This window comes from Kogia breviceps, chromosome 5, assembly GCF_026419965.1.
Source record: "Kogia breviceps isolate mKogBre1 chromosome 5, mKogBre1 haplotype 1, whole genome shotgun sequence".
Taxonomy (NCBI): Eukaryota; Metazoa; Chordata; class Mammalia; order Artiodactyla; family Physeteridae; genus Kogia; species Kogia breviceps.
In genome coordinates this window covers 16,026,384-16,053,060 of record NC_081314.1, presented here as the reverse complement: position 1 = coordinate 16,053,060, position 26,677 = coordinate 16,026,384, and the positions used below count along the sequence as shown (strand labels likewise).

The window sequence follows — 26,677 nt, the reverse complement described above, 5'->3', positions numbered from 1 at the left end:
ATATGGTCTATCTTGGTAAATATTCCATGTGCACATGAAAAGAATGTGTATTCCACTGTGTTAGGTGGGGCGTTCTATGAATGTCAACCAGATCAAGCCAGTAGTGTTCTCTAAGTCTTCTGTATCCTTACTGATCTTCTGTCTACTTGTTCTATCAATTATTGAGAGAGGGATGTTGAATTTCACAGTTTAATTGTGGACTTGCCTATTTTTTTCCTTTTAGTCCAATCAGTTTTTGCTGCATGTATTTTGACACTCTGTTGTTAAGTGCATAAATGTTTAGGATGGATCATCCTCTTGATGAATTGACCTTTTTATTATTTTAAAGTGACATTCTTTATCCCAGGGTTTCAACACCGTGGCCTAGAAGCTCTCTCAGGGCAGTAAGCTGGGAAGCTCAATGATCATAGGTGCCTTTCCCTGTTTTTTTTTGTTTGTTTGTTTGTTCTGGCCTCGGCTTGCAGGATCTCAGTTCCCCAACCAGGGATTGAACCCAGGCCACAGCAGTGAAAGCCCAGAATCCTAACCACTAGGCCACCAGGGAACTCCCATGCCTTCCCCTCCTTTGTATCCCATCTCTCAGGGGTCACCATCCTTTGTTGCCTGATGTCAAGTGTCTTGAAATCCAGTTTCGTATATTTTGTCTGTTTTTTGGTTGTTTAGTTGAGAAGGTAAATCTGGTCCCCAGTACCCCATCTTGGCCAGAACCAGAACCAAATCATCACTCTAAAAGAAATAGAACAACTTGTGTATATACTAAAAAAAAAAAACACTGACTTGTACACTTTAGAAGGGCAAATATTATGGTATTTGAATTTGATTTAATTAATTTTAAAAAGCATCCCTTAGGGTTTGTCTGCCGCCCTGGAACTTGGAACCGTTCCACCACGTGCCAAGGACATTCTCACCTCGGGGATTTGTGTCTGGTGTTCTCTCTGCCCAGAACATTCTTCCTGCAGAAAGACAGTCTCCTTCACTTAGCTCTGCGTTCAAGTGTCCCTTTGTCTGAGAGGCTTCCCTACACTAGTACCCACTCCACCCCTGTCACTTCTGTCCCCTGGCCCAACTGTTTTTCTTTATTCTACCTTTTACTATTGAACATATATTTATATGTGTTCAATATATATATTTGTTTGTTTGAGTTTTTGTCACTCCCCACTAAAAAGTAAATTTATGAGAGCAGGGACTTTATTTTATTTACTGCTACATTCTCAACATCTAGAATACTGCTTGGCTCATAGTAGGTCCTCAGTAAATGTCTGTGGAATGAGTGAACGAATGAGTCCTGAGCAATATATGTGCAATGATAGGTTTGATGTGCCAGCTATATTATTTGCCAACTGACATCAAAATAAATATATATAACCATTAAAATTAAAAACATTTATGCACTTTCTAAAATCATCTCATGCATCACCCATTTGAATATATACCACTCTTTGGGATATACTGAGTTAAAGAAATGTAAACAGTTTCTTTACTGCAGGGCTTGAAAGAACCTTCAATATACAAACATACGTTATAAGTATATTGGAAGAATATATCGTCCTTAGGGTTTCCCAAAGGACCGTTTTTTTGCACATCATTCTGGGCTAGTTCCACAGAAGACATTCTGAAAAGCATTGCATAATGCATGTAAGAGAGTAACGTCATGCCTGGTTCAATAAATATTATTTCTATCTACTGCCATATTAACTTCTCTAACTTTTTTTTTTAATGATGGAGATATTTTTTAAATGTTTATTTATTTATTTATTTGGCTGCACCGGCTCTTTAGCACATGGCTCCTGCGTTGCTGCAGGTGGGCTCCTTAGTTGCGGCTCACGGGCGTCTTAGTTGTGGCATGCAGGCTCCTTAGTTGTGGCATGCATGTGGGATCTAGTTGCCTAACCAGGGATTGAACCCGGACCCCCTGCACTGGGAGCACGGAGTCTTAACCACTGTGCCACCAGGCAAGTCCCTCTAACATTTTTTAAAAGTAACTTTGGATATTAGATTACCCAAATTGTTTCTAGAAAAAAATTTTTTTTTCCTCAAGGGTGGTTTTAGGAAGATTTGGGGCTAACATTTATAGCAGTGGAGGAAGCATGGCCACAGCATTACTTTATAAGCGTGAATTTTCAGAGCTTGTGTTCTGAAGCTCCTGGGCTCCCCTTAGGTGCTACACCTCTGATCCTGCCCCCAGAATCAGGCCTGATTTAGGACATTGCCCACCCAGGCCTGCCTCAGGAGTAGATACTGGATTCCCAGATTAGCACACTTCTCTACTCAATTAGGTCTTGTTTTAAGAAAAGAAAGGCTTAAAGCATTACAGCTAAATACTAATTAGTCTGGCATTTAAAAGGATGTCCCATATTTGGGGAACTTTAATCAAAGGCTGGTTGTATTTAGGCTTGGGTGTAACTCTGACCCCTACTGGGGCTGAATTCTTCTGGGGTTGTTGGCCGCCCTGGGATGGACGGGACTATCGACATCCTGCTTCCCTGGAGCCCACAGCATCCTGGGGGAGGTGCTAAGCCTGGGATGCCTGCCAAGCACTCTGAACTCTGGGGTTTCTCTTCTTCCAAATTCAGAAAGAGCAAAACACGGCAGCTTGATAACGAGGATGAACAGGAGGAGACAATAATGACATCTGTTGGGCAGTTACTGTGTGGAAGGCCCATGCTATGTACTTTCCATCCTTACAGACACTATTGTGGTAGCTGCTTTTGTTATCACTATAAAGATAAAGCACGGAGGGAGTCACACAGCCAGCAACGGTGTCAACTTCCCTTTGTCTCCTATGCTCTCCATCAGCGTGGCTGGGTGGGAAAACCTCCCAGCTCACACACTTGGTCCCTGTGCCTCTGGGAATGGAGTTGAAATCCCAGGGGGAAGGGGGCGTGGCCTGGATGATCAGGGTCAGCAGACACACGCACCTGCCCTTCCAGCTCTTTGCCCAAGGTCTTCAGAGGACCAGGGGCTCCAGTTCTGACCTGAGTCTCAGAGCAGAGATGCTCAAGCTTGCTCAGGGGCCTTCTCTGTGGTTTCCACACTGAAGAGTCTCACAGTCTTCCCACTTGCAAACCTATTTCTTGTTGTCTTTCAGGGGGTCTCGTTGCCCTGGTGCTCACGGAATCTAAAAGACAGGAGATGTCCGACCTCAGGGGCCAGCAGCCAGGCGCCCCAGTGTCTCTGGGCCCCACCAACTTTGGAGCAAACCTGCTCTGTGTTCTTTCCCACGAGGGTTCGGGACCTTTGTCTCACCTTCCAGTGTTAAGGGCCCAGCTCTGGGAGCATCGCCTCCGCATCATCTGGGTCCCACCTCTGGGCTGTGGGGCTGCAGCGGCTCCCCATCTCCCTCTTCGGGGGGTCTGTGACTTTGGACCCCCGTCACCCTGTCTGTCAGCTGTATGACTCCCCGTACGCCAGTTCTCCGGCTTCATGAATCAGGAAGACCCGAGCCTTAGTCAAAGTCCCGGAGTTTTGTGTTCGTTTTTGTTTCTGTTTTTATTGTGGTAAAAATATACGTAATGTAAAACTGACCTTCTTAAGCACGTTTCAGCGGACAGTTCTGTGGCATTCAGTACATTCATATTGTTCCGCAACCATCGCCCCCATCCGTCTTCAGAACATTTGCATTTCCTCCAGCTGAAACCCTGTACCTGCCAAACAATAGCTCCTATCCTCCATCATCCCTAGCCCCCGGCAACCCCCATCCTACTTTCTGTCTCTATGGTTTTGACGACTCTAGGGACCTTGTATGAGTGGAATCATACAATATCCGCCTGTGACTGGCTTATTTCACTTACCACATGGTTCACCCATGTCATAACATGTGCCAGAATTCCCTTCCTTTTAAAGACTGAATAATATTCCATTTCACGCATCTACCACATTTTGTTGCGCCTTTCATCCGGCAATGGACGTTTGCGTCTTGGCCATTCTGAACAACGCCGCTGTGCACGTGGGCGTACAAATATCTGCTCCAGTCCCTGCTCTCACTTCTTTTGTCTTGGAGTGCTTGCCTGCCTGTTCTTCCTGTCTGTCTGGAGCTGGAAGGCTCCTGAGCGCTGTGGTATCAGCCCCCCTTTACTTTAGACCTGAGGAAACTGCAGTGCAGATGGAGAAGTGACTGCCGGGCTCAGACCTCTCTAGAGGCAGAGACGGGCCTAGGGCCTCCTCACTCTGCCAAGTACGTCCCATCCTGTCAGCCTGCCTCCTGCTCTGGCCCAAGCCTCAGGCCTGCAGGGTAGGAGGTTGACCAAATCTTCTGCCCACTTAACAATCTGGGCCTTACCACCCACATGGCTGCCAGCCCCGCCCTCTGCCCAGCCAGCCTTTGGAAGCTGGCACCTTTCTTCCGTCGACAGAGGACAGTGGCCTCCGGACACCCCTTCCCACCTAGGGGCTCTTGGGCCCCGCTCTGCAGCCACTCTGTCCCCGGCAAGGGCTCTGCAAAGAGCGAAAACCCTGGCTCGCCTCCTGCACCCTCAGAAGCTGGGACGTTTCCACCCTGGCTTCTGCCCAAACCGCAGACACAAGTGCTGTTGTCTTCACGGAGGGGCCTGGACCTGGCTTTTCCCCGAACACTTGAATCCACATTCTTTCTGGGGAGGTAGGGGGAGGAGGACGTGGGCAGGGCAGCAAGAGGACAGGAACACTTACTGAGAGTGTTTTCTGAGCTGGGGGCTTTGCATGGTGGGCTCTATGCTCAGCAGCCCTTAGGCCAACTTCAGAGTACACCCCTCCTTGTGGCCCCCACTAGGAGGGGGGTACGGGCAGAGCTGGCCGTCCTTCCACCCGTCCTCCCTTTCCCTGCCCACAGTGATGTGGGAGGGATTTCCCTCTTTCTTTTCCTTTCTGAGGGAGCATGGCCACTGGCCTGAGATTATGCAACTCAGCCCCGCAGGCCTCTCTGCCTGACCCTTTATCTCACCTCCATCAGCCATCACTGCTTGAATGCTTGCAGTGACGCAGAGCTCACCGATCTCCAAGGTGCCTGGGGCAGGCCTTGCTGGTAGATGGCCCTTCCTGACCCTGAAGCCTGGTCACTGTTGCTCCTGTGCCCTCAGCAGTGTTAGCAGCTACTGCCGGACAGGTGCAGGAGCAGGAGGTCTGGGTTCCCAGGGGAGGGCTCTCGGGGACACAGGGTGGCAGCGCTGGCAGCACCTTTCCGATGGTACCGAGGTATTTTACCATTTTACCCACTGGGGCAGTAGCACTGGTGTGTACTGGCCGAAGAGCAGCTGTGCTCACCTGTAAAGTGAAGACACTAATCTCAATTTGGCAGGATTGCTACAAGGATGAAATAAAGCAACCTCCGTGAAGCACTCAGCACAGGATCTGGCCAGTACGCAGCAGTACTACGGTACCAGTGGGTAAAATGGTGAAATACTTCGGTGCCAGCGGAAAAGTGCTGCCAGCGCTGCCACCCTGTGTCCCCGAGAGCCCTTCCCCTGGGAACCCAGACCTCCTGCTCCCGCACCTGTCCGGCAGCCCTGATTCGTAGGTCAGGGCCCTGCAGGGGAAGGAACTAAGACTCAGAGAGGTGAAATAACAAGTCCGAGGTCACACAGCTAATTAGCACCCCATTCCCTCTGACCCTGAAGCCAAGGATATCTTGCTCTGTGCTCATCTTAGCCCCACTAGCCAGCCTGGGAGCTGAAGGACCGCCATCAGCCAGTGACCTAGAGTCAGTTCGGCAGGGCTGAGTGATGAAGGTCTGAGTGCAGCGTGCACCCCTCCCCCTTCAAAGTCACGGCACAGCCTGGGGGTCATTCCAAGCTTGTCAGGTCCCCAAACCCCAGGTTTTCCTCTGACTCACCTTGCTGACAATCAGGTCCTAGACTAGCACAGGGAACTCTGCTCAATGTCATGTAACAACCCAAAGGGGAAAAGAATTTGAAAAAGAACAGATACATGTATATGTATAACTGAATCACTTTGCTGGACACCTGAAACTAACACAACAGTGTTAATCAACTAGACTCCAGTATAAAATAAAAAGTTAAAAAAAAAAAAAAAAGAAACATCATAGATTGTAAGCTCCTTCAGGAGAGAGACTTTGCCCACCATTGTATCTCTGGTGCCAGCAGCGCCTATTAGGTGCTTAGTTATTGTTTGTTGACTGAGGGAAGGAATGCAGCACCTTGTGAAGCTCAGCACATAGAAAGCCTCGGTAATGCTTTTGTTGCTAGGGCTGTTGTAATATGATTTATATTCAGAGAGTGGCTTGGTGCTTTCAAGGATAGGTCCTGTCACATGTGCAGATGAGGGGTCACTGACCCATCTGCCTGCACCTGGGGAGGTCCAGAGTGAGGCTTAAGCCCCTGACTTGGAGCTTCCACCTCTCCCGTCCAGTGTTGTGTGGATCGGTCCCCGAGACTTATGTATGTGGGACTGTTCACTAGTTCATTCTAGAAATACTTCTGGGTGCCTGTTGCTCTCTTTGGGCCGCTTTGCGTGCAGCAGTTGGCAAAGCCAGGGCCCTGCTCTCATGAAGCTTCTGGTAGAATGGGGGAGACAGGGCATAAACAAATATGTACTGTGTCAGGTGGTGATGAATGCTGTGAAGGAGAATGAGGCAAGGTAGAAGGGAATAGACAGTGAGGAAGGGGTTGCTATCTTATCTTCCCTTTAGGGAAGGCCTTCCTGATGAGGTGGTGTTGGAACAGAGACTTGAAGGGAAAAGCTGTGCCCGTACCTGGGGGGAGAGAATCTTGGACAGAGGATCAGGTGCAAAGGCCCTGAGGCAGGGATGTGTTTGGGGAATAGCTAGGAGGCTAGAGTGCAGAGGAAGTGAGAGAGAAGCTAATAGGAGACATCAGGGAGATAGCTAGGGGGCAGTGATCTTCTAGGGCCTTGTAAGGAAATAAGCCACTGGAGGGTTTTGAGCAGAGGACGGGCATGGTCTGACTGATGTTTTAAAGGCTCACTCTGGCCGTGGTGTGGACAATAGACCAGAGAGGAACAAGGGTAGAACTAGGGAGACCAGTTAAGAGGCTCCTGATGGTAGACTAGGGCATCGATAAAGGAGGGGGTGAGAAAGAGTTAGATCCTGGATGTATTTTAAGGAGGAAATAACAGAATTTGTTAATGGAGTATGTGGGATGGGGTAGGAGTACGGAGGGAAGCGCCTTTGACCTGGGCAACTGGTAGAATAGAGTTACGTTTATCAAGATTAGGAAGACTGATAAATCAACTATACTTGAACAAAATAAATTTTTTTAAAAGGTTAGAAAGACTGGTAAAAGCAAGTTTGAGGGAAAAATTAAGAGTCTAGTTCTGGATGTGTTAAATCTGAGATGCCTTTCACACACGTACAAATAAAAGTCAAACCAGCACCTGCGGTCTGAGTCTGGAGTAAGGGGAGGTGTGCGGGCTGGAGATGGAAACTTGGGAGTTGCCACATAAAGCCATGAGACAGGAAAGTGAGAAACTGGATGTGTTTAGAGACGGGGTCCCGGGACTGAGCGCAGGGACCCACTGATGCTCAGAGAGAGATTAGGGTCAGAGAGGAAGCAAGATAGAGTGACAAACCAAGGCCAAGTGCAGAAGGCTCTTCAAAAAGGAGGGGACCATCAAGTGCATCAGCTGCTGGAGAGTGACCCAGGGGGATGAGGACCGGGAAGCGGCCGCTGGATTTAGTGACACGGAGGTCATGGTGACTTGACAAGCTCAGCTTTGAGAGAGTGGCCTGATTTGGGTGGGTTCAAGAGAGAGTGGAAGAGAGGAAGGGCAGGCAGTAAAAACAGGTCAGTCAGGGAGTGTGGCTGTAAAGAGGACTAGAGAAATAGACAGTAGCTGGAAGGTGTGAGGTCAAGGGAAGGGGTTTTTTATGCTTAAATTTTTCGGCTTTATCTTTGTTCCATTTTTTTAAGGTGAAAGCAATTATACCCTGTTTACATACTGATGGAAATGAACCAGTAGGGAAATGGATGATGCAGGAGGGGGAGGGGACAAAATAGTAACAATGTCCTTCCATGGGTGACAGGGGACAGGATCCAGTGGGCAGCTGGAGGGGTGGTCTTGGGCAGGAGTAGGCCGGGGCACCCACCGCAGAGAGGGGAAGGCAGAGCACGCATTTCAGAGAAGGGAGGTGGGTTTCTTACCTCAAAATTTAGATATAATTCACATGTAAAATCCCCCCCCCTTTTAAAGTGTGCAGTTCAGTGGCTGATAGTATATTACGCGAAGATGTGCAAACACAAACTGCTGATAGATTTCACAGACCAGCAAGCGCTGGAATCACCACTGCCTCATCCTCAACATCTTCGTCACCCTCCAGAAAGCTCACACCCGTCATCTGTCATTCCTCCCATCCTCCCTTCCCCCCAGTCCCCGAGCCACTCACCTCCTTTCTGTCTTTATGGATTTGCCTATTCTGGACATTTCACATATGTGGAATCATATAACATGTGACCTTTGTGTCTGGTTTCTGTCCCCTAGCACAGTGCTTCCAAGGTTCATCCATGTCGTAGCGTGTCTCAGGATTTCATTCCTTGTTACGTGTGAATAGTATTCTAGTACAGTTGATCCTCGAACAACGTCGCGGTTAGGGGTACCGACCTCCCCCGCTGTTGAAAATCTGCGTATAACTTTTGACTCCCCTGAAACTTAACTACTAATAGCCTGTTACTGATCAAAGCCTTTACCAATAACATAAACTGTCGATTAGCGTGTATTTTATATGTTATATATATTATATACTGTATTTTTACAATAGAGTAAGCTAAAGAAAATGTTATTAACCAAATCATAAGGAAGAGAAAATACATTTACAGTACTGCACTGTATTTATTGATACCATAAGTTTATGTCATCTGTTTATATCTGTCTGTCGGTACCTACATCACTTTTGTCTTATAGGATACAAAGCACTGTAGATATTATATGTGTTACTAACACTAAACATCAAAAATGAAAGGATAATATGAAAAAGAAGTTCACATTTATACACAGGTGTAATGATTCATGCATTGATAACAAAGAAGCAGTGACATGAGCACTTTATGGTAGCCTAGTGTAACCGATACAGTTGTTTCCCTGTAGCCTAGCTTTTACACTAATGAATGAATCGTTATAAAGTTTTTACAGCATACAGTATTACAGTCCTATTCATCATACAGTACTGGAAACACTGTTACATTTTTTTAGAAACCACTTACTTGTGATGATAGACTGATATGCAGTTTCTCTAATTACAAGCTGAAGAGGGGAAGAGACATACTGTGCAGTTATGTAATTCTTTGAAAGCAAAGTTATAAAACAATAAGAAAACTAACATATTAGTAATTTTAAATATCACTCACCTTATGCCTAATGTAAGGATAGGCCATCCACTTCAATACAAGTCTTACACACGATGTTCTACACATATGTTTTTGTATATTTATTGAAAAGAATCCCCGTATAAATGGTATAAATAGACCTGCTCAGTTCAAACCCGTGCTGTTCAGGGGTCAGCTGTATATGGAGGGATGACATTTTGTTTATCCATTCATCAGTTGAGGGACACTTGGGTTGTTTTCACTTTGGGGCTATGATGAATAATGCTGCTGTGGGCATTGGTGTGCAAGTTTTTGTGCGGACATGTGTTTTCAGTTCTCTTGGGTACACCCCTGGGAGCGGAATTGCTGGGTTGTGTGCTAACTCTGTTTAACATTTTGAGGAACTGCCAAACTGTTTTCTAAAGTGGCTGTATCATTGTATTTTCCTCACCTGCAGTGTAGGAGGCTTCTGCTGTCTCCAAGGCGGGTTGGTTTGGAAGCTTGTGGAGTTTAGCTCCCGATGATCTGTTTCTGATCCCCAGCTGGGGGTGGAGGCTTGAGGAGAGAGGAAGCGGTAGGAAATGGTGGCCTGGGAATGGATGGACTGGATGGGGATGGGTTTAGATTTACTGGGTGTTCTAAGGGTGCCCTGCGAGCTGCTCTAAGGGAGCCAGGCCAGCTCAGCCGAGCTCTCTCCTCCTGGCTCCACGTGGCTGCCCGGGGGCAGGTGTGGAGTAGGTGAACGGTTTGGGGTGACCAGGTGGGGGTGGGGGGAGGAGGCATAGCCTCCAGGCCTTTGTCTTCCATCCCCACAAACCTCAGGTGTTCCGTCCTCGCCCCTCCTTTTAGGCCTGGCCCTCTTGACAGGCCTTGGGGACACTGCTGCCAGCTCCTCACTCAGGGACTGGCAGAGCCGGGCCAGGACCCAGACACGGTTGGTTTCAGATCATGCCTGTGCTGCTCATCCGCAGTAGGAACCTGAGCAGGTCCCAACCCTGCCCTGCCTCAGTTTCTTCCGTTGTAAAACAACCCCCTCCCCACAGGGGTTGTGAGGTGGAAATGGGGTCTCAGGCCAGTGCTTCGCCTCCCTGCTCCTCTCCATGGCCAGGCCCCGCCTAGGCCCCCATCCGTCTCTGGGATGCTCCTGGGTCCCTGGTTACACAGGTGAGCCCCGCTGCTGTTCTTTCCCCTCTTTCTTCTCTTCCCTCCCTGAGAGCAACATGGAGGCGGTGTGCGGGGAGGTCCAGGCTCCCCTAAGAATCCCACAGAGCCATGGATCCCCTCCCTGAAAGGGTGTGCACCCACACATGCAACGTGCCCACCAACTCCGTGAATCTGTGGGCCTCATGGCAACGTCTCCCAAGACTTCCCCCACTTTAGCCCACTCCCGCAGCTGCAGCGGTATCGTCATGAGAACAAGTGTCCCCTGGGGCCGGTGGCCAGCACGTTTCCCCTGGGGTCAGCCAGTCAAGGTTGGGGCCACTGCCAGAGGGAATCTTCCCCCATCACCAGGCAGCCAGCTGGCTCCTGCCACGGGATTTTAGCTCCCTCCCTTTAGAGCAGCCTGGCTCCCACACTGGGCCAGCACTTTGGAGAAGGAGAAAGCGGCCCTTTTTCTGGGAACAGTGCCTGGTCAATGCATCCTGTCCTCTGCCCGGCACCCAGCCTACCCCATACACACCCTCTCCCAGAAAGGGGAGGCTTCATCACTATTGGTCCTCAACTAGGTGGCATTTCCTAATGGAAGAGCACAGGCTTCGCTTTTCTTAGGAAGAGCACAGGCTCCGCTGCCTGACTGCCCTGTAAAGTGGGCACCACCCTCCTGCCTTGCACAGTGGGCCCGTGCGTGAGAGGGGTATAGAAAACGCCACGCGTGGTCCTTGGAGGCATATTATCTCCAGAAATTGTCGTCTGTGTTGCTTCATATTCCAGAACCCTTACTTCACCCTGAAGGGTGAGTTATAGGACTTCAAAAGTCTGTTTTTAGTGGTTTCCCTTACAGCTGACGTGGGCTGTTTGAACACAATAACTGCATTTCCTGTAGCGTGCGTGCGATTTGTCCAGTCATTCTGTAGATATTTTTTTGAGCCCTTCATTGGGTGCTGAAGCTTTTGGGGGACCCAGGGAAATGAAAGCCAGACTCCCGCGCTCTGGGGCCCCACCACCTGGTGGGGAGCTGAGCCCGGCCTAGAGGCACAGTCTGGGAGGAACCAGAACCACACACACCAGTAAGGGTTCAAAGATGGAGGTCGGAGGTCGGAGGCCGGCGGGGCCCTCAGGAGAGGAGGAGGGCTGTAGCCCTTCTGGAGGGCAGCTGGGGGACCCCCGAGAGGGCATTCTGGTTGGAGTCGTGGCTGGGCAAAGGGCTGGAGCCGAGACACAGCCCAGCCAGATCCACAGCCTCTGGTTGAAGCAAACAGCCTGGATGAGCTGAGGCAGCTGGGCCTTGGGGAGCTGGAGCGCCCTCCTCCCCAGCGTGTGGCCTTGAGCAGATCCCTTTAACTCTCCCTGGGCCTCAGTTTTCTCATCTGTGCAAGGGGGACAGTACTGCCTTCTTTCCAGGGCCATGAAAAGGACTGCAAGGACGCGTGTGTATAACGCCCGAGCACGGCACTTGCTGCCAGTCGGAACAGTGAGTGGGACTCCGCTTAGCCAAAGAGCTTGGACCGTACCCTGAGCTGTGGGCCAATGTCAGAGCCAGCAGACCTCTTGCCAGGGTTTGCCTCTCTCTGGGAGTCCTGGAGGAGGAGGAGGAAGGAGAGGGAGAGACCTAGGGAAGGGGATGGGGGGAGGGTTCAGCAGGGACCCAAGTAGGTGCTGCCTCCATGCTGGCTGCCCTCCTGCCTGGGGCCCCATCCCCGCCAGCATGTGGGCTTGGCTCCTGAAGCCACCAGATCCAAGAACGGCTCCAGGGTTTCCACTTAAATCCTCCTCAGCGGCACTGCAGGGCCCGTCCACCCCGAGGTGGGAAGACGGGGGCAGGGCAGATGGAGATGCACAGCACTGGCCCCCTCTGTCTCGCTCCTCCCTCCTTCTCCAGTCTGGCTGCCTCTGTCTGTCCCTGTCTCTGTCTGACTGCCCGTCTGTCTCACTCACACATGCACACATTGGCAGAACACCTCTCACAGTGACTAATACTTTCTGTCTCAGGAGTCCTCCTACCTTCATGACATCAGGCATGGGGGATGCAGGCAGAATCATGATTTTTTTTTTTTTAAAGCATAGCTGCCCATTTTTTGCAGCCTCCCCAGAAGTCTTGGAGGCAGAGCTGCTGACCAGGGGCCTGTGACCAGGCTTTTGCAGGATATGTGGAGGGGAGGGGTGGGCAAGGGGTGGACCCCAAACCAGACAAGGCCCAGCTCGGCCCCCACTCCTCCCTGGTTGAACCTGCCTTCCTGGGGCCCGAGGTTTGGAATTTCCAAGGCGCCCTCAACTCTGCTCGCTCCCCTTGGCCCCCATTCCCTGTGTTCCATGTCCTCGGGGTGCCCCTGTTCTTTCTTTCCCCTCCCTCTGAAGCACGCTGCCTTTGCTTACACCCTGGTAGCCTCCACCTCTTCACAAGCACCCTCCTTCAGCCCCCTCCCTCTTTGGATGCCAAGCTCTCTCTCCTCTGACTACATCTCTTTCCTTCCTGGACCTTCAATAGCTCCCCCAGTGCCCACCAAGTTCTAACATTTTACTTGAGGATCCAAGGTCCCAGCCTCTGATCTCCCAGTCTCCCCTTTCTCCCTCCTCTTCCCAACGCAAACCTTTCCCCCCAGCACACCAGCCTCCTCACTGCTCTCTCCTTTCCAGCCCCCGGGGCCCCGTCTTTTTATGTCAAATTCTATTCTTCTGATAAATGTCCTCTCTTCGCTAAAACCTTCCATCATCCCTCCAGGCCGAAGGGACCCACCCCTTCTCTGGATCTCCAGTAATATGTATCACTTTCTGTCCTGTGTTGTTATTTTTCTTTAAGTATCAGCCCAACTAGCCTCTAAGTACCTTGAGAGGGAGATGCATCTTATTCTTTAACCACCCAAAGTACCAAGCAGCAGAGGGGTTGGTACCGAGTAAGTGCTCAGAAAATAAATGGCAAATGGATGGGCTCTACCTCTTAGGGTCACACACGCAGGCTGCTTCTGTCCCCCAAAGGTGGGGCGGGCCTGGCGGTCACCACACACCCATGTGCTATTTCTGTCCAGGTTGTTATTAGGATTATGCTAGGCTCTTACAGTGAGCTAGAAAGTTCCTACATTTTCCTTGCTCTGCAACAATTTGTAGATCACAAGACTAGCTTTGGGCTCCTCGTGGGGTAGTTTTTGTCTCTTCAGTTTCATTGATAATTATTGGCCTATTCAGGTTTTATATAGTTTCTTCAGCCAATTTTGTTCATTTATATTTTCTTAAAACACCCATTTCATCGAGTTGAAAATATGTTGCTATAAAACTGTAGATGATTTTGTCGAATTAAATATTTATCTATATCCATAGTCATAGGCCTTTTCTCATTCCAGATAGCTTTTCTTTTTTTCTTCTGATAGGAATTTCTAAAGGTTTTTTTCTTAAGTGGTCTTTTCAGAGAATCAGCTTTTGATTTTGGATATCAGCTGCTTTTCCCTTCTTCCCATTTTCTTAATTTCTACTTTTGTTGATGATTTCTTCTTTCTTTGGTTTTATTTTATTTTTTCTTTTCTAACCTCTTGGTTTAAAATGCTTAGTTACTTTTTAGTCTTTCTTGTTTTCTGAAGTGCATTTAAAGCTGTAATTTTCCTCTAAGTACCACTTTGACCTCAAAACAGGGGGGTTTATTATTGTCTATTGTTGTACAGTTCTAAATTGTTTGTTATCTCTGCTTTGCTCTTTTACTGGAGAGTTGTAGAGCACTATACCTTTTTAGATTTTCAAGTGGATAGTTTCTTTTATACTCATGTTTCTGTTCATTTCTGATGACCCATATGACTTAACGCTTTCTGGAATTTGTTGAATTTTTTATTTATGGCCTAATATATGGCCAATTTTTATAACGATTTCACGCGTTTGAAAATACTTATTTATGGTTTTGACTGTAAAGTTCATTCTTTCAGTCTCTCAGATTACATTTGTGAATTGTATTATTTAATGATAAATCATTATTTTGGAAGCCACTTGTTCTATCTCTAAGGGAGGACTGTTTAATTCTCCCACAATGATTGTGGGATTTAAAACAGTAGGAATAGACCTACTGTTTTAAAAAATTAGTTTTTTATACATATATATATATTTTTTAGGCAACATTCTTATATGCTTATGACTCATGACTTTGACATTTCTTGATGCTGTACTTTTTCCTATTATAAATACACTGGTTTGTTCTGTTTAATTCCTTAGCCTTGAATTCTCTTTTGTGGATGCATGTGGCTGGCATATCCTTTTTTATCTTTTCATTTTTCATCCTTTCTGTGTCATTTTGTTTTATATGTGTCTTTTATCGTAGCAGACAAGTGGATTTTGTACTGAGTATCTGCTTTTAATGGGTGAATTTAACCCATTTGCATTTACTGTCATTCATCATAGATTTATTTCTGCCATCTTATTTCATGTCTACTTTTTTTTTTTTTAACATCTTTATTTGAGTATAACTGTTTTACAATAGTGTGTTAGTTTCTCTTTTACAACAAAGTAAATCAGTTATACATATACATATGTTCCCATAACTCTTCCCTCTTTTGTCACCCTCCCTCCCACCCTCCCTATCCCACCCCTCTAGGTGGTCACTAAGTACAGAGGTGCACTCCCTGTGCTATGCTGTAGCTTCCCACTAGCTATCTAATTTACATTTGGTAGTATGTATATGTCCCTGCCACTCTCTCACATCGTCACAGCTTACCCTGCCCCCTCCCCATATCCTCAAGTCCATGCTCTAGTATGTCTGTGTTTTATTCCCATCCTACCACTAATCTCTTCATGACTTTTTTTTTTTTTTTTTAGATTCCATATATATGTGTTAGCATACGGTATTTGTTTTTATCCTTCTGACTTACTTCACTCTTTATGACAGATTCCAGGTCTATCCACCTCATTACAAATAACTCAGTTTCATTTCTTTTTATGGCTGAGTAATATTCCATTGTATATATGTGCCACATCTTCCTTATCCATTCATCTGTTGATGGACACTTAGGTTGCTTCCATGTCCTGGCTATCGTAAATAGAGCTGCAATAAACATTTTGGTACATGACTCTTTTTGAATTATGGTTTTCTCAGGGTATATGCCCAGTAGTGGGATTGCTGGGTCATATGGTAGTTCTATTTGTAGTTTTTTAAGGAACCTCCATACTGTTCTCCATAGTGGCTGTATCATTTTACATTCCCACCAGCAGTGCAAGAGGGTTCCCTTTTCTCCACACCCTCTCCAGCATTTATTGTTTCTAGAGTTTTTGATGATGGCCAATCTGGCCGGTGTGAGATGATATCTCATTGTAGTTTTGATTTGCATTTCTCTAATGATTAATGATGTTGAGCATTCTTTCATGTGTTTGTTGGCTATCTGTATATCTTCTTTGGAGAAATGTCTATTTAGTTCTTCTGCCCATTTTTGGATTGGGCTGTTTGTTTTTTTGTTATTGAGCTGCATGAGTTGCTTATAAATTTTGGATATTAATCCTTTGTCAGTTGCTTCATTTGCAAATATTTTCTCCCATTCTGAGGGTTGTCTTTTGGTCTTGTTTATGGTATCCTTTGCTGTGCAAAAGCCTTTAAGTTTCATTAGATCCCATTTGTTTATTTTTGTTTTTATTTCCATTTCTCTAGGAGATGGGTCAAAAAGGATCTTGCTGTAATTGATGTCATAGAGTGTTCTGCCTATGTTTTCCTCTAAGAGTTTGATAGTGTCTGGCCTTACATTTAGGTCTTTAACCCATTTTGAGTTTATTTTTGTGTATGGTGTTAGGGAGTGTTCTAATTTCATACTTCTACAGGTAGCTGTCCAGTTTTCCCAGCACCACTTATTGAAGAGGCTGTCTTTTCTCCAATGTATATTCTTGCCTCCTTTATCAAAGATAAGATGACCATATGTGTGTGGGTTTATCTCTGGGCTTTCTATCCTGTTCCATTGATCTATATTTCTGTTTTTGTGCCAGTACCATACTGTCTTGATTACTGTGGCCTTGTAGTATAGTCTGAAGTCAGGGAGCCTGATTCCTCCAGCTCCATTTTTTGTTCTCAAGATTGCTTTGGCTATTCGGGGTCTTTTGTGTTTCCATACAAATTGTGAAATTCTTTTTTCTAGTTCTGTAAAAAATGCCAGTGGTAATTTGATAGGGATTGCATTGAATCTGTAGATTGCTTTGGGTAATACAGTCATTTTCACTATGTTGATTCTTCCAATCCAAGAACATGGTATATTTCTCCACCTATTTGTATCATCTTTAATTTCTTTCATCAGTGTCTTATAGTTTTCTGCATACAAGTCTTTTGTCTCCTTAGGTAGGTTTATTCCTAGATATTTTATTCTTTTTGTTGCAATGGTAAATGGGAGTGTTTTCTTAATTTCATTCTCAGATTTTTCATCATTAGTGTATAAGAATGCCAGAGATTTCTGTGCATTAACTTTGTATCCTGCAACTTTACCAAATTCATTGATTAGTTCTAGTAGTTTTCTGGTAGCATCCTTAGGATTCTCTATGTATAGTATCATGTCATCTGCAAACAGTGACAGCTTTACTTCTTCTTTTCCTATTTGGATTCCTTTTATTTCTTTATTTTCTCTAATTGCTGTGGCTAGAACTTCCAAAACTAGGTTGAATAAGAGTGGTGAGAGTGGGCAACCTTGTCTTGTTCCTGATCTTAGTGGAAATGGTTTCAGTTTTTCACCATTGAGAACAATGCTGGCTGTGGGTTTGTCATATATTGCCTTTATTATATTGAGGAAAGTTCCCTCTATGCCTACTTTCTGCAGGGTTTTTATCATAAATGGGTGTTGAATTTTGTCAAAAGCTTTCTCTGCATCTATTGAGATGATCATATGGTTTTTCTCCTTCAGTTTGTTGATATGGTGTATCACGTTGATTGATTTGCGTATATTGAAGAATCCTTGCATTCCTGGAATAAACCCCACTTGATCATGGTGTATGATCCTTTTAATGTGCTGTTGGATTCTGTTTGCTAGTATTTTGTTGAGGATTTTTGCATCTATGTTCATCAGTGATATTGGCCTATAGTTTTCTTTCTTTGTGACGTCTTTGTCTGGTTTTGGTATCAGGGTGATGGTGGCCTCATAGAATGAGTTTGGGAGCGTTCCTTCCTCTGCTATCTGTTGGAAGAGTTTGAGAAGGATAGGAGTTAGCTCTTCTCTAAATGTTTGATAGAATTCACCTGTGAAGCCATCTGGTCCTGGGCTTTTGTTTGTTGGAAGATTTTTAATCACAGTTTCAATTTCAGTGCTTGTGATTGGTCTGTTCATGTTTTCTATTTCTTCCTGGTTCAGTCTTGGCAGGTTGTGCATTTCTAAGAATTTGTCCATTTCTTCCAGGTTGTCCATTTTATTGCCATAGAGTTGCTTGTAGTAATCTCTAATAATCTTTTGTATTTCTGCAGAGTCAGTTGTTACATCTCCTTTTTCATTTCTAATTCTATTGATTTGAGTCTTCTCCCTTTTTTTCTTGATGAGTCTGGCTAATGGTTTATCAATTTTATTTATCTTCTCAAAGAACCAGCTTTTACTTTTATTGATCTTTGCTATTGTTTCCTTCATTTCTTTTTCATTAATTTCTGATCTGATCTTTATGATTTCTTTCCTTCTGCTAAATTTGGGGTTTTTTTGTTCTTCCTTCTCTAATTGCTTTAGGTGCAAAGTTAAGTTGTTTATTCGAGATGCTTCCTGTTTCTTAAGGTATGATTGTATTGCTATAAACTTCCCTCTTAGAACTGCTTTTGCTGTATCCCATAGGTTTGGGGTCGTTGTGTCTCCATTGTCATTTGTTTCTAAGTACTTTTTGATTTCCTCTTTGATTTCTCCAGTGATCACTTCGTTATTAAGTAGTGTATTGTTTAGCCTCCATGTGTTTGTATTTTTTACAGGTCTTTTCCTGTAATTGATATCTAGTCTCATAGCGTTGTGGTCAGAAAAGATACTTGATACGATTTCAATTTTCTTAAATTTACCAAGGCTAGATTTGTGACCCAAGATATGATCTATCCTGGAGAATGTTCCATGGGCACTTGAGAAAAATGTGTATTCTGTTGTTTTTGGATGGAATGTCCTATAAATATCAAGTAAATCCATCTTGTATAATGTTTCATTTAAAGCTTGTGTTTCCTTATTTATTTTCATTTTGGATGATCTGTCCATTGGTGACAGGGGGGTGTTAAAGTCCCCTACTATGATTGTGTTACTGTCGATTTCCCCTTTTATGGCTGTTAGTATTTGCCTTATGTATTGAGGTGCGCCTATGTTGGGTGCATAAATATTTACAATTGTTATATCTTCTTCATGGATCGATCCCTTGATCATTATATAGTGTCCTTCTTTGTCTCTTGTAATAGTTTTTCTTTTAAAGTCTATTTTGTCTGATATGAGAATTGCTACTCCAGCTTTCTTCTGATTTCCATTTGCATGGAATATCTTTTTCCATCCCCTCACTTTCAGCCTGTAAGTGTCCCTAGGTCTGAAGTGGGTCTCTTGTAGACAGCATATATATGGGTCCTGTTTTTGTATCCATTCAGCCAGTCTGTGTCTTTTGGTGGGAGCATTTAATCCATTTACATTTAAGGTAATTATTGATATGTGCGTTCCTATTACCATTTACTTAATTGTTTCAGGTTGTTCTTGTAGGTCTTTTCCTTCTCTTATGTTTCTTGCTTAGAGAAGTTCCTTTAGCATTTGCTGTAAAGCTGGTTTAGTGGTGCTGTACTCTCTCAGCTTTTGCTTGTCTGTAAAGGTTTTAATTTCTCCATCAAATCTGAATGAGATCCTTGCTGGGTAGAGTAATCTTGGTTGTAGGTTTTTTTCCTTCATCACTTTAAATATGTCCTGACACTCCCTTCTGGCTTGTAGAGTTTCTGCTGAAAGATCAGATGTTAGCCTTATGGGGATTCCCTTGTGTGTTATTTGTTGTTTTTCCCTTGCTGCTTTTAATATGTTTTCTTTGTATTTAATTTTTGACAGTTTGATTATTATGTGTCTTGGCGTGTTTTTCCTTGGGTTTATCCTGTATGGGACTCTCTGTGCTTCCTGGACTTGGTTGACTATTTCCTTTCCTGTATTAGGGAAGTTTTCAACTATAATCTCTTCAAATATTTTCTCAGTCCCTTTCTTTTTCTCTTCTTCTTCTGGGACCCCTATGATTCGAATGTTGGTGCGTTTAATGTTGTCCCAGAGATCTCTGAGACTGTCCTCAGTTCTTTTCATTCTTTTTTCTTTCTTCTGCTCTGCAGTAGTTATTTCCACTATTTTATCTTCCAGGTCACTTATCCGTCCTTCTGCCTCAGTTATTCTGCTACTGATCCCGTCTAGAGTATTTTTCATTTCATTTATTGTGTTGCTCATCGTTACTTGCTTCCTCTTTATTTCTTCTAGGTCCTTGTTAACTGTTTCTTGCAATTTGTCTATTCTATTTCCAAGATTTTGCATCATCTTCACCATCATTATTCTAAATTCTCTTTCAGGTAGATTGGCTATTACCTCTTCATCTGTTAGGTCTGGTGTATTTTTATCTTGTTCCTTCATCTGCTGTGTGTTTTTCTGTCTTCTCATTTTGCTTATCTTACTGTGTTTGGGGTCTCCCTTTTGCAGGCTGCAGGTTCGTATTTCTATCTATTTTTGGTGGCTGTCCCCAGTGGCTGAGGTTGGTTCAGTGGGTTGAGCAGGTTTCCTGGTTGGGGGGACCAGTTCCCCTGTTCTGGTGGATGAGGCTGGATCCCGTCTCCCTGGTGGGTAGGTCCACGTCTGGGGGCGTGTATGGGGATGTCGGTAGCCTTACTGTGATTCTAGGCAGCCTCTCTGCTAATGGATTGGGATGTAGACCTGTCTCGCTCTTTGTTGGGTATAGGGTGTCCAGCACTGTTCGTTGCTGGTCCTTGAGTGAATCTGGGTCTTGGTGTTGAGATGGAGATCTCTGGGAGATTTTCGCCGTTTGATATTACGTGGAGCTGAGAGGTCTCTTGTGGACCAGTGTCCTGAGGTTAGTTCTCCCACCTCAGAGACACAGCCTTGACACCTGGCTGGAGTGCCAAGAGCCTTTAATCCACACGGCTGAGGTCTGAGGTCTGAGGTCTTCTGCCAGCGTTCGGTGGGTGTTCTATAGGAGAAGTTCCACGTGTAGATGTATTTCTGATGTATCTGTGAGGAGGAAGAGTGATCCCTGCGTCTTACTCTTCCGCCATCTTCTCGCTCCCCTCATGTCTACTTTTTAAACTTTATTTTTGCATAGTTTCATTGGATTGGTCCCATTTACTTAGTCCTGTTTTTCTTTCCTCTAATGATTAGGAAGGTTCGAGTTTTATTTCAGGTGGTTATTCTATATACATATGTGTGTGTGTATACTTATGTTTTTCTGTCAACATCTGGATGTAATCAATATCTTTAAACTCTTCCCAGATAAGGCAAGCACTTTAGTAATGACTTATTTTTTCCCAGCCCATACCCTCACATGTGGGATCATCATAGATTTTAGTTCTAAATTGCCGTTCATTTTCTTCAAGTTGTGTTATAATATTTATTTAAACGTAACTCTTAGGTTTTGCTGTTTCCTTTGCATACCATTGGTACCATTGTTTATAATACCACTCGTCTTTCTCTTTTGTGGATCTATTTTTCACTTTGCTGGTGTATATCCTCCAAGAATTCTCTTAGAAACTGTGGGTAATGTAATTTCTAAGGCCATCAATGCCTGAAGTGACTTCTTCTCCATTCTGGAGGGTCCATTTTGATTTTCAACTCCCTGTTGAATCGTTTTCTTTTAAGTTCTGAATGATCAGATTTTTAAATATCTTAGACCTCTCGTTTTTGTTTTAGATAATATGCACCCTCAAAATCTATGAGCATATTAATTACAATATTACCTGAATGTCTTTTGCTATTCAGTTCAGGCCTCCCCATCCCCACTTCAGCCAAATCCATGCCATTTTCATCTGTTTTGTTGATAGCATTTCTGACTGGGATTTACTTAGGACCAAAGGCTCCACTCCCTCTGGGTGAAGGTGCAGTCTTTGTTCCCCACCCCCTCCCTAGGAAATTGGGGAAACTGCCTCAGTCACCCCACTGGTCCTCAGCTGTAGATCTTATTTTCTTAGCCCCTTCATTTGATATCCAGACCAAAGAATTCTAGGATATCAGAACTCAATCCTGAAGACCCAGGAGCCCTGCCCCACCTTCCGTCCATGAGGAGACCAAGGCTCTTGTGCGTGGGGCACAGCCTGGGTCCTTGTGTCCGCCGAGCCTTGCCCCTCTGCCATGCTGAGTGACTCAGGAGGATGTGCAGGGGCAACAGGCTGTGGGGACGAGGTCACTTTCTCAGGCACGAGCTCAAGGTGTCTCCTGAGGAGACGTGGCTTCCCGGGGGTCCTGGATAGCCGGTCCTGTGGCTTTCCTTGCCCTCCACACACGTAGCTGGATATATCCTACATCTGTATCTCTTGCCCCTCTTCTAAGTTTCTGACTGAAGTCTGCAAATGCCTATCGGAAACCCACATAGGTGTCTGAGAGGTTCTGAAGTGTGTGTCAGAAACTCAGCCCTCCCAACCCTCTTTTTCACCGTCTTCCCCACCTCGGGATATGACACCACCATTCATTTGGCTCAGGCCCCAGACAGCCAGCGTCCTCAACACTCTTCTCTCCCGCTACCACGTCTGCGCATTTCCACCCAGAACGCCCCACTCCTGTTGGCTCTGTCTTAGAAAGTGGCCTAAACCTGGTCACTTCTCACAGCGTCCACCCCATCCCACCGTTGGTCCAGCCCTCCATCCTGTCTTGCTGGTTACGGCATAACCTCCTACCTAGTGCCGCTGCTCCTACCCTTGGTCTGGGTTTTCCCAACAGCCAGGATAAACTTTTCAAATGTCCTATCGATCATTTCGCTCTTTGGCCCAGTCTCTGCGGTGGCCCGTTTCTTGCTTCAAATGAAGTCAGCCTTACCCCGCTGCAGCAGCCCACCCCCCCCAACATCTGCCCCCACCTCCTCCCTATCCTCCACTCACCAGTCCCTCCGCTTCCCCAGGCCAGCGGGCCTGCCCTTGCACACCTCCGCGCACCCTGTTCCCTCCGCCGGCGGTGCTCTTGCCCTCGGCCACGTGGCTCCCCCTCCCCCATCATTCAGTCACGGTTCAAAAGCTTCTCCTAGAGACGCCATCCTTCCCTATCCAAAACGACACCGACTTCTTCCAGTTTCCTTCAACCGGTGCCATTGTTCTTCATAGTATGTACTCATCTTTACTAGACATAATATTATCCATTCATTTATCTGCCTTCCTATTAGAGTATATGTTAAGTCCTATGGGAGCAAGGATTTTGCCCCATTCCCCCTGTATCCACAGTGCCTAGAACACTGCCTGACACACAGTAGGCTCTCAGATATTTCCTGAATGAATGAATGGATGCATGAAACCGAATAGACTTCACATTCATTTATTCATTCAACTACGATTTGAGTACTGTTTGTGCCAGGCTCTGAGTAGATGAGTGACACACAAACCAGGTCCCTGGCTCTGGGAACTGACGGTCCAGCTGGGGGCCTTTTCAATGAGCAGTGACAACAGCGTCCTGAAGGGTCCGTATGGGGGTGGTGAGAGTCATGGGGGCTCAGGAGCAGAATTCTGTGAGCCACGGCCTGCTCACCAAGCTAGGGGAGCAGAGAGGAGGGGTGGCTGCGGGAAGGAGTCCCAGGCCCGGAGGTGGGAGAGGCGCCCCGGGTGAGGACACAGGCTCACAGCAGACGCTCCTATAGGGCTTCTTTGTGCCAGCACTGCTCCGAGGGCCTGAGTACATTAACTCAAAACAGCCCCGGCGAGCCCCATTTTAGGAAGAGGAGGCAGAGAAGTGAGCTTGCCCAGGGTCACACTCTAGGGATGAGGAGCCAGACTCAGCCCCGAACCCGGCTTCGAAATCTGTAACCAGCCCGCTCGGCTGCGTGCAGGGGAGGGGAAGTGGGTCTGGGGCAGGGGCTGGCAGGCTGCTGAGGGGTTCAGACTTCACAATGCCCACAGGGCTGGAGCCGGCCAGGCTTGCAGGTCTAAAGGGAGACACCCCCGCCCCCTCCGCCGCTGAGGCTGTGACCTCTCTCTGAAACAGTCGGGGAGAGCGTTTTATCTCTGGAGAATAGCGGTGTGGGTAGTGAGAGGAGATGGATGGGTTGGGGGAAGAGCCTTTGCGGAGAGGCCCCCCCGCAGCCTCCATCTCCCCAGCTGCCTCGGCTCCCACATCCCACCACTCTGTAGCAGCCCCATCCTAGGTGGCGAGGGCCCCGGCTCTCAGGGGGCTGGCTCCTTCTCCTCGCCCTGCCTGGTGTCTGTCCTCACAGGGACCGAGGACCCTTCCTGACCCGGGGATGGCCTCTTGGGGCTTCCCTCAGGCTTGTCCCAGGGCTCTCCTCCAAAGGAGCTGCAAGGTAGAGGCATTGTGTCCATTTCTTTTTTAAATGTATTTATTTTTATGTTTGGCTGCGTTGGTCTTTGTTGCTGCGTGCGGGCTTTCTCTAGTTGCGGCGAGCGGCGGCTACTCTTGGTTGCGGTGCGCGGGGCCCTCATTGCGGTGGCTTCTCTTGTTGCGGAGCATGGGCTCTAGGCGCGCGGGCTTCAGTAGTTGTGGCACGCGGGCTGAGTTGCTCCGCGGCATGTGGGATCTTCCCGGACCAGGGCTCGAACCCGTGTCCCCTGCACTGGCAGGAGTATTCTTAACCACTGCGCCACCAGGGAAGCCCCACTGTGTCCATTTTACAAAGGGAAAAATGGAGGCTCAGAGAGTCAGGTGACTTTCCCAAGAACCAGCTTGTAAGGGCTGCAGCAGGGCTCCAAGCCTAGGTCTGGGGACTCCAGAGGGATTTTGCAGCAGAGTTGATCACTGGCTTTATGAGGCTTTTCTGTAGGCAGAGAATTAAGGCCCAGGGAGCGCCGTGGGCTGGAGTCAGTGGGTCCACAAGTGAGTCAGTTAGAGCCACACACTGAGGTGTCTGAGGCCCCGCTGGACCCTTACCAAGCACAGCCTGGAACCTCTCGCGGGGAGCTCGATGGAGCCACCCCAGGGGCCGCAGCAGCAGCCTGGGAGTCCACAGGCCCCAGGGGCTCCAGGGTGGGTGGTGACAGCCCCTGAGCGGCCTCATCCCACCCCAGTTCTGGACACAGCCGGACAGGAGGAGTTCAGCGCCATGCGGGAGCAGTACATGCGCACGGGGGACGGCTTCCTCATTGTCTTCTCGGTCACGGACAAGGCCAGCTTCGAGCACGTGGACCGCTTCCACCAGCTCATCCTGCGCGTCAAGGACAGGTGAGGGCGGCCAGGCCGGGACCTCCCCGTGCCTGGCTCAGGGTGGGCTGTGTCTGTCTGTCTTTCTCAGATCTTCAGGTGAAAGCTGAGGTTCGAGGGGCAGATCTGAATTCAGACCTTGGTCCCTCCGACTCCTCCCAGCTCCTACCCTAGTTCTTTCCACACGGCCAGAGGAGTCTACATGCAGCCAAGGCCTCGAGGCAGCGGCCCCCTCCCATCTCTCCTAAACTGTCCCCACCTATGAGTCAAGGAATCATAAATAACATCTGTTTTTCAGCTCCAATGTAACCAGATATTATTACAGTCAAAGAAAAAGTGGATTTTCTCTCCAGCGTACATTGTAATTGGTTACATCACATTTGACTGTGAGATTTCTAAGCCCCTACTAAAGGCTCATGTTTTCCTTAGCATAATATGGCGTAGTTAAATAATTTGGAGTCTGTTTTAAGCCCAACTGGTCTTTTCAGTTACTTGGCTCTTAAAGAGGCAATGTAAAAGTAAAAGGACAAACTAATAGGAAAACAGCAAGCTTTGAACAAATCCCCAAAATTCAAAATTTTTGAAAATTTCAAAATTCGAAAAATCCAGTTCACACTTATCTCAAAGGCAAAGTGTTAATAACTTTTCAAGGTAAAGGGATACGCACTCACGCACACATACACACATATACACATAGAGCTCCAAGAGACAAATGCGGGTTAAACCCCTGACTATAGGAAGGAATGTCTAAAGAGAAAACATACATGACACAGATACGGGAAAATATCCAACCTTCTTGCTAATCAAAGAAGTGCAAGGAAGAAGAATCCAGTACCATTTTTCACCCATCAAATTATAATTTCTTTGAAAATACTCAATGCTGACAAAGACCGGCATTTCGTTCACTTTGGGACAGCAGTTTGGCCCCATGTGTCCCCGGGAATCTTTAAGGCAGACATGCCTGTTCGCCCCTCTCTTCCACTCTTGGAAGCCATCCTGATTTTGCAGCTGCCATTTACTGAGTGGCAACTGTGTGCCAGCCCCTGGCCCTGGTGCTCTTCACAAGTCACTGCTGATGGCCACAGCATGATGGCCTGCGTGGGTGGTGTGTCAGGGTGACTGGGAGATGAGAGGAAGCAGGTCTGGGAACCTGGCCGCTGGCCCAGTCAGTGCAGAGCCAGGGCATTCCCAGGAGGGCCTCCACTCACCTTGCAACAGGCCTGAGGCTTCAAACCAAGGCAGCCAGCGGCCCCCGGGTGCCTCTTCCATTCCAGGAGATGTGGAGGGAAAGACTCTGAAGTTAACCCAGGCCCATAGGGAGGTGCTATGTGCTGTGTCAGGCCTGAGGCGTGGGTGCCCCGCCTTCACCAAGGGAAGCTCACGAGCTGCTGTTCCTTTTTTTTTTCCCAGGGAGTCATTCCCGATGATCCTCGTGGCCAACAAGGTCGATCTGATGCATTTGAGGAAAATCACCAGGGAGCAAGGAAAAGAAATGGCCACCAAACACAACGTAGGTGGCGCGTGTGTGCGCGTGCGTGTGTGTGCATGTGCGTGTGTGCGTGTGTGTGCGCGCGCGTGTGTGTGTCGGGCTGAGGGCTCAGGGGATGTCCGTGCCCCCTCACTCCTGCAGTCCTAGTCTATTGGAATGAAACACAGGCCTCCTAGGTAGTGGGCTAGATCCACATAGAGGCACATGTGACGTGGGATATTTTGTGAGGCCAGAGAGAAAGCACCTTCTTGGCAGTCATTAGAGGCCCTGCTGTCGGGAGCGGGTACCTTCACCTCCTGGCCCCGACACGGCAGGTTCCTTGCTGGGCGGCGCAGAGGCTTGGCTTCTGTCCCCGTCTCTGAGCCGGTGCCTGACTATGTTCAGAATCGTCAGATCAGCCACCTTCACTGAGCCCTGCTCTGTGCCAGGCATTGTGCTGGGGGAGCATCTACCACACACCGAGGTAGGCGCCACTGTCTTCATCAAGTGATCAAACCGAGGTTTGCCCAGGCCACACAGTG

At 47.1% G+C, this 26,677-nt stretch overlaps 1 protein-coding gene across 5 annotated transcripts in view; it reads left to right on the top strand.

The window, feature by feature from the left end:
- The window catches only part of MRAS (muscle RAS oncogene homolog), a 64,888-nt gene that overhangs the window by 29,038 nt on the left and 9,173 nt on the right, over positions 1-26,677 (top strand). For all 5 annotated transcript variants that reach the window (XM_059065207.2, XM_059065204.2, XM_067033710.1 and 2 more), the window contains 2 exons: positions 24,535-24,688; positions 26,078-26,177. In XM_059065207.2, the coding sequence (XP_058921190.1) occupies positions 24,535-24,688; positions 26,078-26,177 (254 nt within the window). The remainder of the gene's footprint in view (positions 1-24,534; positions 24,689-26,077; positions 26,178-26,677) is intronic.